The following is an 18575-nucleotide window of genomic DNA, read 5'->3' on the forward strand; positions in this document are numbered from 1 at the left end:
AAAGACCATTTGTACCTCTCTATCTCATCAGGGGACTCCAGAAGGGTTACCGGGGCTGGTCCGTTGAGCTGATGGATGAAAACGTCCGCTACGATCTCTCTGGTCCTGACTCCGTCATGGACCTCATTGCCGAGATGGAGGTGCATCCCGAGATGCCGGTAGGAGAGTCGCATTTCCTCATCGCATCCGAGATGATCAAAAGTGGGCAGACTCAACACAGAAGGACTATCAAAAGAAGGTAATGATTGATAATGATGGTGATGATGGTAATAATGATGGTGATGATGATGATGATGATGGTTATGTTGATTATGATGATGATGGTGATGATGATGATGATGATGATATTGGTGGTTTAATGAAGATGGCGATGATGATTGGGACAAAAGTAATGGCAACGATGATGACGGGGGTGGTGATGATGATAATAGCGATAATGATGAGGATAGTTATGATGATAGTGGTCATGATGCAGGATATGATGGTGGTGATGACAAAATTGTTGATGATGAGGATGATGAGGTTATTAATGATAATGATGATGATGATATGATGATTAGGGTTATAGTGATGATGATGAGGATAGTGATGATGATGATGATGTTAAGGATGATGATGATGTCGGTGGTGATGATGATGTATATTATGATGATGGTTGTTATGGTGATGGTCTTCATGACAACAAAAGATTGAACACGATGCAATCATGGCATTAGCGATCACAATGCAGTTATCTAATGAAGATGTTGATATACTGCTGTTTAGCTACTGCATGATGATGATGGTTATGATGATATTTATTATTATGGTGATGGTTGTTATGGTGATGGTGAAGGTCGTAATGACAACAAAAGATTGAACACGATGCAATCATGGCCTTAATAGCGATCACAATGCAGTTATCTAATGAAGATGTTGATATACTGCTCTTTTGCAAATGCAACACACTAATTTCCTTATCTGGACTATACAGATATGCAACCCTTCTTTCTACCCATGTTCTTGTGAAACAAACATCTCTCTGTCTACCTTCCAGGCACCAGTCTGAGATAGATAGCATCATATCAACACCTACCTCAGCTCGTCCGTCAGTCCCACGCCGGTCTCCACATGATCAGCTTCAGTCCCAGTACCCAACCAACCTCAGCATTCCTGAACCAGACTATGTCAGCAATGCCGAGCCAGGTAGGGCAAGACAAATGTTTTTAAGAAGTTAAAAAAGTTCTGAAGAAAAAATATAATTTAAGGTTTGATTTTTTTTTGGTATGACAGGCAAATAGGAGAGATTTCATTCCATATAATGTGTAAAGATTATCATCGGGTGAATTTTCATTTACTCAGTTTTATACCTTGATCATGAGGTAAAGTTAATTCACCATTACGTTAGCTTTATCATTAGATGAAAATTAGTGGATAAGTGATGATTTGAAAATAGTGATAAGTGTAATTTGTTAGCTTTTAGCAGGATTTCGACCCTTGACTTATGTTTGTTATTGATCCAGTCAATCACAATCTACGATCTCTATAATAAAGAGTTGTGATTGGTATTAAATAATTATTTATTTGAATCAATCGCAACCATTTCTGAGATGAGGCCCAACTAGTTTATACACATTATTATTATCCATTGCAACCTGTGAACCTTGAAACCTGCAGCTGGAGCTCTCTCACTCTTCTATCTTATCTTTCCAGGGAGAACGATGGCTCAACGTAGTCGGAGCATCGTCACCATCTCAGGAATGTCTGACTCCGGCATGGAGGACTATGTCAAAGAACTCTTTGATCCTGCAACCCTAGGCATCAACGGGAGCAGCGAGCCTCCCTCTCCTTCACCCTCTACAGACCTCTCAAGCCCTACACATCTTAATTATGTCATCAGGGGCGGGGGCAGGGGCCCCATGATGCCGTTCCCACCCCCTATGCCCCCCACATCGCAGCCCCCAGCAGGCCGTAAGTCACTTTTTGATAAACCTGTTGATTAACAAGCCCTTACCCTAAAATGGAAAATAAATGAATGATCTCGATTGAATGAGCTATTAATCTTGTGTGTCATGGATTCATGTTCTATTAAAATCAAATTGTATGTGACAGGTTAGTGTCAATATACTTTGTGCAAATTGCCATTAGATACAATCTGTAAAAATAATGTGTTTAGTTTTGGCAGGACTTGAGTAAGTTCCATCCAAGAGTATATTTCAAAATAATTCAGGAAAACAAAATTAATCAAGCAACTGATTAATACACATTTTTTAATGTTTCTGACATTATGAGAATACCGTAAATAAATTGTTATTGGCACGTCATGACAACACAAATAGGTGTCTTTAATGTACACTCTCATAGTCTGACAATTGTAGTCACTTCACAATATCACCACATTTTTAACAACTTTTCTATGTCAAACTTGCAAATTAAAGGAGCTGAAAAGTGTAATGTATCTGGCACCGCTAGATTATTTGTCTTTTTTTCAACAAAAATATGTTTGTTTTATTTTTAGTAGACTCACTGTTTTAATATTAATATTTATGTTCACTGATCAAATGTTTGTGTAACTAACTTTGTTTCTTCATGTGTTTTTGTAACCTTTTTTTTTTTTCAGTATCATTACTATTTTCTAATATTGTCCTTTTGCCGTCAATTTGAATTTACATTATTCTATTTCTTGCTTATTTTTCTCCATTCTTTCTTTATTTGGCATAGCTTTTTTTAAATATTAATGATATCTCTTTGTTTCTCCAAAATTTACCTCAATTTTATACGTGACTTCTTTTCTATTTTTTGTGTTAAAAAAAATCACATGTTGTTTGTAATTTAAGTTTCTGTAATATGTCAATTTATGTTTTGTAAACTAACATGACTTTTGATTTTCTTATTCTTATTTTGAACCAATTCTTCACAATTTTGTGGAATAGTTATCGGTGTTCCAGCTTTCACACCGCCCTCTGTTGCTACCTATCCCACTTACACAGGTACTAACACTCGGTTGCCATTCAGTAATATTGTACTTGTTACTAAAAGCCCAATATTTTTAGAATTAAAACCCCTACTTGTAGCTACTTGCTCCCTCTATTTAGAAAACAATGCCTAATCGGTGACCATTGGTCCCCCATGATCCTCTTTTCTTGAGTTAATTGAGAGCTGAGTTGATGAGATAGCCACCTGTCAGTGACCTTCCTGGGTGATCTAATCCCTCCTAGCCAAACTAGAACAGACCGCCTTTAATAGGTGTTGTCATTGATTCAAAACAAATGTATAAAATATTTGTTTATGGTAATAACTTTTTCTTATTCACTCAGGGTGATCATAATCTTTCACATGAATTGTGGATTAAAAAGTAGCCCTTTTAGAGGTAATTACTGAATAGAAGTTGTGTAATTTGAGAAATTGGGAAATGATGTTCCTTTAGAACTGAAAAGGGTTTACTTTATTTTGCCAAATTATATCCATTCTTAGTCAATTAATGTATTTATTAATATGGGTTGAACTCCTGTATGAGAAGAAAAAATAAGCATTGTCTTCCCGAAGGGTGGAGGAAGATAGAAATATATTAATGTCCCCCCCCCCCCGATCGAAGTTAAACATGCACTTCCTGTATGTGTATAATACACAAGTTGTACTCTTTAATCTTGTTATAGAATTTCTGAATTTCTGAATTGTTGTACATGTATTTTATCCATAATTTTATTGATATCTAGTACATGCAGCCATTGATATTTATGTACAACCATTAATCCAAATATGTGTCTCTGTGTGTGTCTGCAACGCTTTCATGCTACGGAACTTATATTGTACGTTCAGTTTCCCTATGCAATCATGCCATACTTCAAATTGTTGTGTGTGTATGTTTTTGCCTGTACTACATGTGGCTTCATTTACTATCTTCATTTTTTACATCAATCATATTTTATGTTCCAAATAAATTAATCTACTTTTATAAATGTCCTTCATGGTGCATTCACATTTCCCAATGCCTTTTGTTTAGGTTTCCATTTCCAAAATAATATGCAAACTGTTTGTAGTTATGACTGTATGGATAACACTGAGTGGCAAACTACATTTGAAAATCAAGCAGAATAACTTAGTGATAATTATTTGCTTTCTATGCTTGCTTTATTTATGTTATTATCTGATCACTGTACTTTCATGTATATGTGTTATTTCACTTGGGTTTTTAAATGTCGCTAAACCCATCGAAACAGGGTTTTTTTTTAGCAGATGTTTCTGTATTCATTGAACAATCAAATACAACATATTCAATTAACAATAATGATAGATAATATAATTGATTTACATAAAATGTGACAATTGAAATACAAACAAAATACAAAAAATACATATATTTGACAACTTGAAAGTATGCAGGTAACTCAAAGAATGCAGATAAATGGAGAGGCCAACTATCATAAGCATTTATGCTCAAGTCGATAGCAGCCAGTAAAAGGGTGAATATTGTTAAGAAGCTTTTTATATTAAACAATTATTGCATCTTTCTTGCTACTCTGAAACAGGAGAGTATGTGACATTAGTAAGTGTTAGCAAATTGTCCTTGAGTTTTTAAACCTGCTCTACTTCATATGGGCTGCATGGCAAATCACACTATAATGTCATTGAAATGTGTATTGTAAAAAGTGAAATAATTTTTGATGCAGGAAAGATATATTTAAGTTGAAGTCTGTTTTGACAAAAATATGATTAGACGCCATGAAGAAAAACAATGGGTTATTCATAAGGTAGCCCAAATATCAAATAAAAGACAAAAATCATTTTTTAATAGATCCTATGCTTTTTTTAAAATACCTTTTTTACCCTTGCTGCCTAGGTACTCATGTTGCATGGTGTTTTTTAAAGTTTTTGAGTAATTTGTTTTTCTTTGCTTTGATTGACAGAGAGTAAAAATTAAAGTGCTTGCTTGCCTCATACTAATTCTAATCTTCTAGTAACCTTTAGTTGGCAATTCCCCCAGTAATTCTTCAGCTTGCTTTTCCAAAAAAAAATCTTGTTTTAATTACTGTAAAATGATCTTTGGCAGGACATATACATTTAAAAATGGCTTGCATGTTTTACTTTAAACGTTGATCTAACCTTAGAGAAAATTAAAACTGCAAGAAACCATTTACTTTGATCATGCATAGCGCTTATAAATGATAAAGAAGCATTGCATGCTGGTTTGAATCCCCCAAAATGCATGAGCCCTGCTTCAATTAAAGCTCAGTATCCTAGAACGCATCATGACTGATGGTCTCATTGATTGCTCTCCCTATCTGCTGTATGGATTATAGGAGCCGCGGCTGCAGGGATGACCCCTTACATGGCACCACAGGCCATGGGCGCCCAGATGGTCCAGCCTATGCCTACTAATATGACAGGTATACATCTGATCAATTCACAAAGATTAAGTCTAAAACCCTTAAAGAGGAATCCCATACTTATTTATCATGTCCAGTCATCTTGTTAACTTGTATAATTGTAAATAATTTTTGTATTAAAGCGATACCTAAGAATTTTCTTCCAGGACTTTTCTTGTTCTCCCATATACGTCTCAATTTCTAACTACATGTCTTTCTTGTGGTATGTGATTCTTCTATGTGTTTTTTCTAACCCTGTATTATCAGTAATACACATATTTCACTATGTATGCACCTACATGTATCTTCACATATTTGTAGGAATGTATTTGAAATGTATTCATTAGAATGTATATGGAACATATTTGTTGGAATGTATTTTGAACATATTTATTAGAATGTATTTGGAATGTATTTGTTAGAATGTATTTTTATTTGATGAAAAATCCATTTAAGTATCCTGAAGCATGCTTTTTATGGCCTACATGCAGACTGAACATGTACTATGCATGTATCTGGTTATTACATGTTATTCCTGCTCATTTTTTTACATGTGCAGAAAATAGATTTGTATGGCTCTTGTCTTCATATCTTTATGGTATTTCCTAGAAAATTAGACTATTTTTCTTCTTTTTTCTAATGGAAAAAGGTAAATAGACGCAGAGGATATATTTTTTAGATTAAGGATTTATAATTGGTACAAAAGATAGATGAAAAATATATTCAGGGTTGAAAATATTTCAACAAAACAGATATTTTGATCTGTTTTTCACAAATTTTCAACTAAATTTTGACTTTTTATTTTGACTGGGGATAACGTTGATAAAACTGTAAACTTCTAGTTATTATATGTACATAATTCCACATTGTTTGATATTTGTACTTTGAAGGCATGGTACCCATGATGCAGGCGCCAATGATGGCAACCGTGCAACCACAGATGGCTGCCATGCAACCACAGATGGCAACCATACAACCACAGATGGTCCAAGCGACACCGGTCATGGTACCCCAAGCCCAGCTGACTAACCCATCCCTAACAAACACCGCCCTCTCTCAGCAAGCCTATATCAACCAGCAAACCCTTATGGTATGTAGGAAATGAAAGAGAAATGATGTTGCAGTACAGGGGTTTGTCTTATAAAGATATTGTGATTAATTTGATTTGATTGTAAGTCTTCCCATCAAATTGCAAGTCTTCCCATCAAATTGCAAATGTACAATCAAATAATTCTTTGTACATCGATCATTGAGGATTTCCAGTGTTGTTGTATATGTTTGTATTTTAAGTTGGAGGGATTCGTTGTTTGATAGATAGGAATCTTAGAATATTCATTTGTTTGTTTTGCAGGACATAATAGGCTTCGCTAGTTTTACTTCAGCTGTCGAAAGATAAGAGAAATTTGTTACTTTACATAGGAAATTAACTTCTATAATTAAGAATCTAAATATAGTGTAAAATGCCTTTTCAGAATTTTATGCCAGAGTGGGAATATTTCAATCCATAGATCCGTAGCTGTAACTTTTCTAAAGATCACCACCTAAGTGGTGGATTTTTGTATAAAATACAGGTACTCTATTTTCCTCTCTTTTTTATTACTCTGTTAAGGCACAGCAAGCTCAGATGCAACAGCAGCTGCAACAACAGCAACAACAGTTGATGCAGAATATTCAGCAGTTGAACCAGCAAGCTCAACAGACACAGCAGTCTCAGGTCGTCAGCGCTGCCCCAACGGTTCCAGCACCGAAGACACATCGGCAGAATGCTACCAGTAAATTCCGAGCACCCCAGGCCCCTGTCTCACCTGTATCTTCCACATCCTCTTCCTCCATATCCCCACCTCCTCCACCACCTCCAGCTGTGCCTCCCGTAAACGCTGCACCGCTGAAGAGCGCCATCAAGCAGACAGCCATCAAGAAGACAGCCGTCACAAAGAGCGTCCAGGAGAAGAAGAGCATCCAGTTCAACCAGGAGGTTGTGAACATCAGTAACGGAGCCAGCGATGAGATGGTGTCTCCTCCAACCTCTCCAGTCTCTCCCATCTTCAGAGAGGGCTTCATTCCACCTCCTCCACCACCGCCTCAGTTTGTCTCCAAAGCTGGCCGCACGATCCAGCTGGACGACGTCAAGGACAGGGCTAGGACCATCAGAGTGGGTAGGATCGTCTGGCCTCCACGTAAAGCAGCGGGGGAGAAAGAAGAGGTTGTTGTCGGACGCCTGGAGGTAGAACAGCAAGAGGAGACCTCTCCATCGCGTCCTCTCAATCGCCCAACAGCGATTACCTCTGAAATGCTTCAGGATCGTGCCGGCACCCTACGTAAGGCGAAAACAAAGAACTTCAGACCAAGGGCCGTTGGCCATGTGGTAGCCACCACAGAATCAGCACCAGCTCCGGTACCAGCAAAGGCCCAACCTCCTCCAGTAGCCAAAAAAGCCTTTGGACAGAAGAAGGATCATCACTCAGAGGCACTTCTGATGCTGAAACAGCAGATGAAGACTGCTCCTCCACCATCACCAAAGAAGGTGACACCACCCCCTCCTGCACCTATCATTAAGAAAGCACCATCACCACCATCGCCACCCCCACCACCTCCACCACAAGAGCCACCTACTCCTCCACCAGTTGCTCCAGTGGTACATGTAGTTTCTGCGGTTCCTACTCCACCTCCACCTCCACCTCCTCCACCCCCTCTACCTGTTATGACAGAGCACAAGGAGATGTTAGTCCAGACCATTCAGACCAAGATGGAATCTGTTGATATCCTCAAGGCTCAAGGCATCATTCAGGAGATTGAAGACACACCATCTGTTGTAAGTACATTAGTCTACCTATCAACAGTACTAACGTTACTAAAAGATACTAATTAATGTTTAAACAAGAAGAAATAAATACAGATGCATATAAATGTCTTATCCTTTCTGCATGTTCCAAGGGTAAATCCTATCTGCATTAGTTTGGCCCGGAAGGATCAGACCTCCCTGCGTGATCACTGACAGATGGTTATGTCATCAAATCACCTCATGTCATCAAATCACCTCTCAATTAACATAAGAAAAAGGGGACCATGGGGGACCAATGGTCACCGCTTAGGCATTGTTTGCTATATAGAGGGCGCAAGTAGATTTAAGTAGTGCAGTGGGGCTTTAAATCTTGTTATGCTTACCCATTAGGTAGGCTCCTTGCAATTTAAACCAAACCCACTTCTTAAACAAATATACCAAAACATGTAATGCATGATGATATGCTTTCATATCCCTCGGAGAGGACCTAAAGCCGTCGGTCCTCTGGTTGCTTACTAACAAGCATTAATGCTTTCTTAGCAGTCAGGTAAAATAACCACCCCTACCAATATCCTTGTAACTCATTTTTATTCATTGAGATATCCAGAATTTTTCTGGTTTGCTAAGAAATCCTTTGATGCTAATGATCGTAGATGATCATGATGTCTTTGATTACCCTTTGATCCCTCAGACATCGTCTACCATCCCTGATGCTCTATCGGATGCAGACGTTACGGAGATGGAGAAGGTGCAGACCTTGGTCTATCCCATGGGACAGTCTTCCTTCTACATGTACACCAGGGTGAGATGGAACCTCACCATCAGGAAAGAGGTGAGTGTGTGTGTGTGTGTGTGTGTGTGTATGATTATTTACGTCTGGGGACCGACCTTTAAACGTCACCATCCAAAGACGTGACTCAGTTTCGAACCTGCGTCCTCGGCTGAATCAGTTTGAAACTTCCACTTTTTAGCTGGATTACAGGCGCACGCCACAACGCCTAGATGAGATGTAGATGCTGTTCTTTAACCCTTTGGTTGCTTTGTTCGCCTCACTGCACAGCCGCTCATTTACCATGTGTGGAATTTCTCGCAAGTCAATATGGACCAATTCATGGCTATGTGCAACACGAGGCTTTGCAAAGTTACCCATTTTCAGTCTTGTTTAGTTGACACCATGACAACCCTTTTAACAGATTAATCTTGCACTGGAAACGGTTTCATCTTGAAGCCTTTGGTACATCTATCCCATAGCAATTACAATGTGGCCCAGGGAGGCCATTTGTGTGGCATATAACAAGATAATAGTGAATTGACTGTTGGAAGTGCCAAAATAAATGGGGGAAATTTGAAGAGAGGTTCAATGAATTATGCTGTTCCTTCCATGTTAGTTGACTCAAAATAGACACCATAACTTGCTCTGTACTGAAAATTTCATAAATTTTCATTTTCTTAGTTATAGATGATGGAATAGATTTGTTTCATACAGGGGGGGGGGGGGGTATAAAAAACATATATGCAACAATTTTATTTAGGGTGAATGTATGATTGCAAATTTTCTTAAGAGAAACTATACATTTTAAAGTTTTTGTAATACAGGGCAAATGGGAGGAGGGCTCGCAAGATACGTCACAGGGTTATCGATTTGTGTGCTGATTAATTGCACCTTCAAAAAGTCATAACTTTCTTATTTTAAATTTATTTGTGCTCAAACTTTCACAGACCTGTTTCTACTATTTTTTCTGCTTTTTTTAAAATCAACTTAACATCAGGGTGGACTTCCCCTTTAAGATAATATATGCTAGCTATTACCCATTGACTGTATCTTCTGTGCTAAACAGGTGTTTACTCCAGGAGAACGTCTAGGCAACCCAACCGCCCAACAACTCATCTTCTCACAGATCGTCCTAGACGTCTTCAGTAATAGCTGCATCCGTATGCGCAAGGGAGAGAAGCGTCTGATGACTAGTCTGTTAGGTAAGGGTATAGTTCTCTACCACACAATTACCTATTAATCATAACGGTAATAATAACTGTCCCTAATACAGCACCTTTGTAATTAGGTTAATGATTAAAGCACTTTACAGTGTAATCATATTCTGGTTACCCTGGTGATTCTGCATTTGTAGTACATATTCTTCTCTCCACTCTTTACTTGGGAGTATTCCAAGCTTTCGGCTACTTTGCATCGAGCCCCAATGACATTCGCCTCCTACCAGGCATCAAGGGTTGAGAGAAGCAGTTTAGATAAAGTGCCTTGCTTTATTCAAAAAATTGCTGTGACTTCCACTAGTCATGCCACCAATATCAATACTGTGAATTACACCAAAATTCATTCTTATAAAAGCTTCTCCTATGAAGCTTCAATTCATAACTTTTTTAGTTTAAAAATATTGTTGGGATGAAAGGTTTATCTAATTTTTTAGACTTTCTCTTTCTAATATCATGTCAGGCTGTTTGATGGTCCTTCTTGCAATTGTTTTAAAAGTTGTCAGCACAATTATGTATGCATTCAATATATCATGATGGATAATCTTACTGTCTGTGAGACACAATATATATTTTAACTACCATCACTTGAAGAGGTTCATTGAAGTGAATTGGTTTTATACTGGAACTAATTTTCTTCTGCTTACACAATCAATTATATTTACTTTGTGTTGCAAACATATGACATCAGCTGGCTATTTCAGTCAAATGGCTATAGTCTCTGTTGCCAGTGGTTTGGTAAAGCCTGCCAATGGTGCATAGGCACAACTCTGTCAAAGTGAAATAAAGATTGTATAAACAGAAGAATAGTCCCTGATGTCCCTCTTTGAAGGTAGCATGATATGATTTGATTCAAATTGATAATTTTTTTTATTGACATTTATCTGTCCATCATGAACATCGTGCTTGCATTTTGAGTTAGCTTTTGATGGTGTTGGAATGCTTTTATTTACTTTTATTTGGGGGCTACTAATACTAACAATATATGCATTTTTTTCCTTTTTCTTCAATGGCCATGGATGCAGGGAAGCATGTAATTAACTTTGCATTATTTTAATAACATGAAAACAATATTTTTTTTAAATGAAAGTGAAACATATGATATATATATATATATATATATATTTTTTTTTTTTTTGGGGGGGGGGGGGCAGAGGGTAATCTTCATCTTCAAAAGGAAACAGCTACATGTATTTATTGAAAAGCAAAGAAATTATTACTTTAAATGAAAAAAATACTTAAAACTATATGTATTTAAATGTTGGAAAATCATACAATTGGAGCCATGCCTGTTGGTATGATCAAAAAAATAATAAAACACTGATAGTTAAAATGAATATGAATGTACAGAGACATACACGCAGTCAGAATGTACATGTACACTAACTGTTTCATACGACTGTGCACACTGTTTTGGGTTGTTTGGTTGCTTATTACTAACTCCCCAATTTGGTCACACTAATTTGCTTTTGGGCTACTAACAGACAAATATGGCATCACTCCTAAAAACCTACCCCAGAAGAGCGCTCATCGCAAGGAGGTTATAGAGGCCGCAAGACAATTGCCTCTCTATTTTAGCAGGTTTTTCTCAATTCATGTGAGTATGTTAACCTTTTGCTTATTAACACACACACAAAAGTTTGACAATATGATTTTTACATTAATTTATTAGTTTTTCATAACTTTTATTTCTATTTATCTATTCATTATATTCATTTTATTAAAAATTTGTTTCATTTTTTATTTTGTTTGCTTGCTTGCTTGCTTGCTATGTCATTGTATTATATCTGATTCAACAAAAACAACCAGTTGGCTTAATTTTACTTTCAGTATAAATTTTGTTCTGTAATTAAATTTTTGTTTATGTCTGTAACTTTTGATAACTCAATCTTGATGTTACTTTTGTATTATTACTTAAGCATTGTAAAATTTCATGCTCTGTTTGCAGGGCTTTTTAAAAGCAGGCAATTGACTTTGAAAAGTTGCTACCCTGATTTAAAATATAACTGAATACATAGATACACGGACAAAACTTAACATTCGAGTTTGTATTTGTAGGGTGGGCGTCGACACCCCGACCTGCAGTGGCTGTGTGTAAGTGATACTGGTGTCTACCTAGTGAAACATGAGCTGGATCCGATGAAAGATCAACTGGTCGTCACAGAATCATTCCAGTAAGTAAAAACAGTTAGACATTCCTCAATCCAAACCCCTCCAATGAAATAAGAATCATGACTACTAGTGTTACAGTAATTAAATTGAATTGAATTGAAACAGCCCTGGTTCTTGCTGAGATTTAGTAGAATTTTACAGTAAGTGCTTCTTTTAACATGTGATTTAGCCACAATTATGTGCAGTGAAACATTAATCTTGACTAAATACAAAATTCATTCATCTCTCTGATAAACTACATGTATTTAAGAATGGAATTGAAATTGTTGAAGATTCTTTAATTTGCTATGATAATCGACCAAACTTTTCTTGTAACTTTTAGTTTTTCAGATTTCAACCAGATCGTAGCCACACCCAACCACACCCTTAAGCTTGCTCTAGCTGATGGCACCAACATACCACTCTATACACACAGGGTTAGTGAATTATCTTATTCTATACCCTAATCCCAGTTGCAACCCTTACCCTAACCCTATCCCAAGTTGCAACACATGCACGCTTATGTCCAGACATAACAAATAGCTAACTTGATTTTGACAGACAAATTAATGTCATTATTACAATTAGTATTATCAGTATTATTATCTTTATCATTGTTATTATAATCATTCTTCTTCTTCTTCTTCTTTTTCTTAGTAATTATTATTATTACTGTCACATTTTAGGGAGGCAAATATGGCCTTTATATGAAAATGTAATAATCACACATTCTAATCTATTTTAGATGCTGTGGTAATTCATGACAATCGCAGTTAAAAGTTAATACCCTTGGCCTTGCTCAATGAATATGTCCTAAGGGCATTTTATAAACAGTTGTTTCTCTTCACCCAGGTGTAGAAAATGAACATCTGATATGAAAGAAATAGGCTTGCCTCAAGAACGGCTGCATTTCTTGATGTAACATATTACTAATATCAGTTATATTATTTTTAAATCATCATGCCATAGGCTGCCCAAATCAAGAGTATGATTGATGCGTATGTGGTAGACTTGGAGAAGGACTCTCATCATATGAGGGCTGTCCAGGATTACATCACCAGGGAAACAACTCTTCTAAGCTTCCACAAGGGAGACATCATCAAGGTCACTGGCAAACATCACGTCACAGATTCAGGTACATTGGAATTCTCAAGTGATTTACTCTACCTTGATTATATTTTGCTGCTACTCCCATATGATAAATAATTCAATATCCATTATAAGTTACTTGTGTATAATTCCCTAGTTTTGTATGTACAATGTGTTTTTTTTGTAGTTTACATATTATGTAATTCCTGCTCAATGTCCATTTATCTGTAGGTTTTCCCAGCTGTTAGTTAATATACATGTAGTTGTATTTATGTAATTCTCAATGCATTCACTATTAACAGCTAAGTATGTATAATTCCCTGGCTAAAATGTATGTAGTTGCAATTATTTCATTGTCTACTCTCTACTAATGCATGTATATATTAATTTTGTTTGTAAAGCGCTTTGAGAACCCACTCTGAGTTGAATTGCACTATACAAAATCATTATATCATTATTATTATTATTATAAGAATGACTGCATTAAGGTTTCCAGTGTTATATCGGGCCTTTAATTACATCAAATATGAATGAACCCTTTAAAGAGAACAATGTTATTAATTAAACTTTCTGAATATTTTTTTGCTACTCTCACTCTCTCTCTCTCTCCCTCCCTCTCTCTCTTTCTCTCTCACACACTCTCTGTATTTCCCTCTACTTTTGTCTGCCTTCTTTCTCCCCCTTTCTTTTCCATATGTACATTTCTCATTTCCATTTTCTCTACCTTTTATCTCTCTTTCATGCTCCATGCTATCTCTTTCTCTTCCGGTTTCATATCTCTGTCTTTCTCTCTCTCTCTCTCTCCCCCCTTCTCTCTCTCTCTCTCTTTCCCCTCTCCTCTCCCTCTTCCCCTCTCCCTCTTCTCCCTCTCTCTCCCTCTCTTTCTGTCTATTTTGTTCTCTTCCTTTCTCTCTGTATCACTTGTTGAACCAGGCTGGCTGTTTGGAATGTTAGATGGGCGATCAGGTCTCTTCCCCAAGGAGTTTGTCATCCCAGCTCCGGGTCCCCAGACATTGAGACAGATAAAGGTGGGTTTCTTTATTTTGTCACGTTTGTTTGATGAAGCGAGTGTGCATCATTGTCTTCAATACATTTGGAATGATATTTAACCACTTCTGACACTGATTAAAGAGAAGGTTGAGTTCTGGGAAGCAGTGGAAAATAATATGTGAGCGTTATCATTGTTATTACGCAGGAGTGGAAGAACATCAGATAAAAAATGTTCCCTGAAAAGCATGGCTATATAAATGCTTTCATATTCTAAATATGGCATGAAACAACGTACAATCGGGACAGATTTTTATGCCACATGTTCGTGTAGCCCCATATACATCTCTCTGTGTACAGTGCTTGTAACTTTACCAAGACTGGTCCAAATTTCATATCATTTTGATGATTCCAGAACCTTGCAAAACACACCAATACTTGAATGCTAGATGATCAACCTTTTCTGACCAATTCCACACCGTTTCTTTCACATTGTAATTGCATGACCAGAACTATCTTTAACCGCTTCTGACATTAAAGAGGATAAATTTTCTTGATTTAATGATGTTATGTTACAAATTCACTTATCGTTAAACAGACATCTGTTGTTTACTTGTAAAAAAAGTTCTTTGAATATGGAAAATCTAGATTTAGAGCATGAAACAGAAATATTTATTTCATTTTGCCATGTTAATATTCATTTTGTAGGAAAAAAGATTACTGGTAAGGAAAAAATCTCTTTTGTGTGAGCATTATACATATTATGCAATTAATCATTAAATATTGTCTTAATCTCCAACATAAGGTTTAAATCATCAACTCTTAATATCTTGCAGTGAGAAATGGATGTACCCTCCAGTCATATACAGCCTAAACAATTAAGGATCCATTTCGTCAAAATTCATGTCATATTAACTCTCTTAATTTCACAATCAACATTCTATAATGAACCTTACCCATTGACATTATATATTGAAGAATAAATTTGCACTTTATCTCATTTACATGTCTTGTACATCCTTCAAATGTCAGGACATATACATCTACTTTTTCAATGAATTATCTTTTCATTTGATGTATATCCTTTCTTCCTAAAACAGTCCAGAAACACCACAGAAATCATTAACCCATGCATGACCTTTGATCTCATTTTCTTCATTGACAATGGCAATATCAGGATTAATAATGATATTTTTCTTTAATCCATGGACTCGATTTCTCTTCAATTCATTATCTTATTGTGAACACCACTGTGCGACTCATATTCATACTTTGGAACTCAAGTGGTGTGTCTTACATGACATCTTCATCTCTATAGGCCATTGCCAATTTGACGATTAGTCAGTGGAACACTGATGTACTGGTAAACAAAAAATGTATTTGCCTACAGCTTCTCTCTGTAAAAGTCACTTTGAATGACAAAAAAAGAGCATATATAAACAAGATATAAATCAAGCTTACCTGTGGAACTTGTGAAATAAGCTGGAATGATGCCATTTTTCTTCTCTCTAGGCACAGAATCGTGTCAACATTGAGACAAGAATGCTGGAAGAGGTAACAGAAAACTTCTTTCTAAAATGATAGGAATTACTCCCTTATTTTCCTTGATATGAGCCCAAAAAGGGGAACATTTAAGCCCAACTTCCTATTTTAGTCGAACTGTGACAGGATGATAGGTACATTCATATCAGAAAGGATGAAATAATATGTATACATGTAGTTGAAAATTAAGGGGAAAAAATAAAGATAAGAAATCTCTGAATCAAATGAAAGTGAGCTATTTGGGGCATTCCAGTTCTTCAACATTCATTTTCATTTTCTGGAGTGATTTCCTTTTAATACCACATTCTAACCCCTTTTCCTCATAATTTCTCATCAATTCTAGTTCATAATTCTCCAGTCCTTTGGGTCCCCCATTGCACTTCCATACTGCAAACATCTGCATATTATTTGGGTGGAATTGGCCATTTCTTTCATGAATTTTTGATTATCCTAATCATTTGTAGCACAACCTGTTTTTATTCTTTCTTTTAATACATTAAAAAATATTAATATATCTTTTCTGATTTTGTTTTTGGTACAACTATTCACATCTTAAAATCTTTAATGTGTTAGTTATTCAATAATTTCATTTAAATGATATCTCTAAGAAGTACATATCCATGTGAATGCATTAATAATTTTGACTACAGTTGGATCCAATGATATAGGTCACTGTTCTTACAAGTTCTCATAATTAACTATGAAAGGCCCGCTTCTATTTACTTTTTGATGTAAAAATCTTAAAAATTAAGGCAATTTGTTGTTGTCTTAATGAGTTTGTTTATATGAGGTTCCACTATATTTTGATTGTGAATGTAACCCATGTTATTACAGGCATGCATGAATAAGTTGATTTATGAATATTGGGTAGTTGTTATTATCCCATAGAAGTTCAGAGTTTTATTATTTTCTAATTTAATCACATTTCCCTCCTTAAATTGGTAGCAATTTAATTTTAATTTCCACTCCCTCTTTGAAATAAATAAAAACAATTATCAAGTACCAATGTAAAAGACACATGCAAAATTTTACCCAAAAGTTATTTACATGTTGTCAATTTAGAGACTTTAACAATTAGTTGCAATTCAATTGCACTACTCAAGATTGACACAATGTACTACATTGGAAATAGACTTAAAATAGTCTGTGATTTTTGCTCTTTTGCTCATTTTGCTCCAATTGGAGGGAAAAAAATGCCTTATTTACCGCAAATCACAGTGATATCATACTAATTGCAAAATTAATTTGGTTTTTTCACCAGCTGCAAGGCTTAAAATACTGTGCAGTTTTGTTGATATGACTATTCAGGACCTTAGATGACTAATACAATTTTCCATAATCTAATTGTATTGTTATTGATATCAAATCCAGTTGCAGTTGAAACGTAAGGTGAGGATTGGTCAGAAAATGACAAATGTAACCTTTTGCACCCTGCCCCGTCGTCGTAAATTCCTTTCATTTATGATTAATATTCATCTATTTCATGTTCATTCCACAGCAAGGGCATCAACCCCGTATGGAGCCAGTGGACCCAGTGGTTGCCCCTAGCGACGATCACAAGCGCTTCTCCATGCCAGAGTTTGCTAAGAAATACTTCAGGGATAGCTCAGACAAGTAAGCACCCACATCCAATTTGTATGATGGATATGTATACTGGTATATGTGTACGTTGTAAATGTTAATTTAGGTAGTATTCTCCTCAGAATGATGACTTTGGGGATATTAAAGGCCGGCTGTAATAGTCCAGCCAGAAGGGATTAGACTACTTAGCTCTCAATTAACATAAGAAAAAGAGGATCGTGGGGGATCAATAGGCACCGATTGGGGAAGTTTTCTATATAGAGAATATGAGTCAAGAAGTAGTAGAAGAAGGAGAACACTTTGGTCTTTTAATGATATGCACAATAATTCTCTATTTCTTCAGATTCATCATGCAGCGTAAGAGCGATGGATCTATCCGAGGGTCCCTCAAGTTCATGGGTTCACTCAAGAGATCTATACTCAAGAAAGGTAAGAATCATATGTCATACACCAGTCAAACTAACACCATGCAGACTAGCCCTTACAATGGACCAAGTGTAAAGTAACATTGTTTCTTAATCCTATTGTCCTGATTGAAAATGATCATTATCTGTTCTCTTTGAGAGAAAGATCCTTGTCTATCAATGCAGGAGCTCCCCAAAATTTCAAGCAAAATGGAACTGAGTGGGAAAACCTTGACAATCTGATAACGCTCATGTACACTCGCCTGTGTCGTACTAAAAGTTGATCAATTTCTTGAGACTTTCATGAACATCTTTTTTGTTACATATGAAGTCACATCTCAAATTCGATCAGGGTTTTCACTCGCATTTCTCCTGTAGATAAAAAGAAAATGAGAAGACCATGTCCATGTAGCAAGGCATCATAGCTGTATCCCACTGCACCAATGATTATTTTCTTTGAAACTTGTCATGAGGTTTTCTTACACTCTAAATCAAGTCTAAAATCTGTCCGACATTTTTGTTCTGCACCAGCAGAGGTCAGTTAAGCATTTTCCCTCCATTCTAGGCCCTGTAAAACAAAAGTTGCAATCAAATGGAAAATGCCAATGGCCAATCAAGATCATCGTTGCAAGCACATAGCATTCGAAAGGATGACCATTAGCCAATCAGAATCATTGTTTTAAACATGCAATTGACTGTGTTATGGGG

General features: G+C 36.3%; 1 protein-coding gene across 1 annotated transcript in view; it reads left to right on the forward strand.

Annotated features, from left to right (window-relative positions):
* The window catches only part of LOC581439 (unconventional myosin-XV), a 68685-nt gene that overhangs the window by 40649 nt on the left and 9461 nt on the right, over window positions 1-18575 (forward strand). The window contains exons 26-43 of the mRNA XM_030984588.1: window positions 32-238; window positions 1037-1185; window positions 1693-1950; window positions 2913-2969; window positions 5280-5366; window positions 6236-6435; window positions 6955-8157; window positions 8819-8959; window positions 9966-10101; window positions 11598-11710; window positions 12172-12287; window positions 12608-12701; window positions 13234-13399; window positions 14287-14381; window positions 15049-15063; window positions 15853-15894; window positions 17381-17496; window positions 17807-17892. Coding sequence (XP_030840448.1) covers window positions 32-238; window positions 1037-1185; window positions 1693-1950; window positions 2913-2969; window positions 5280-5366; window positions 6236-6435; window positions 6955-8157; window positions 8819-8959; window positions 9966-10101; window positions 11598-11710; window positions 12172-12287; window positions 12608-12701; window positions 13234-13399; window positions 14287-14381; window positions 15049-15063; window positions 15853-15894; window positions 17381-17496; window positions 17807-17892 — 3281 coding nt within the window. The remainder of the gene's footprint in view (window positions 1-31; window positions 239-1036; window positions 1186-1692; window positions 1951-2912; window positions 2970-5279; window positions 5367-6235; window positions 6436-6954; window positions 8158-8818; window positions 8960-9965; window positions 10102-11597; window positions 11711-12171; window positions 12288-12607; window positions 12702-13233; window positions 13400-14286; window positions 14382-15048; window positions 15064-15852; window positions 15895-17380; window positions 17497-17806; window positions 17893-18575) is intronic.

Source organism: Strongylocentrotus purpuratus, unplaced genomic scaffold (genome assembly GCF_000002235.5).
Source record: "Strongylocentrotus purpuratus isolate Spur 01 unplaced genomic scaffold, Spur_5.0 spur5_scaffold_14, whole genome shotgun sequence".
In the NCBI taxonomy this organism is placed as follows: Eukaryota; Metazoa; Echinodermata; class Echinoidea; order Camarodonta; family Strongylocentrotidae; genus Strongylocentrotus; species Strongylocentrotus purpuratus.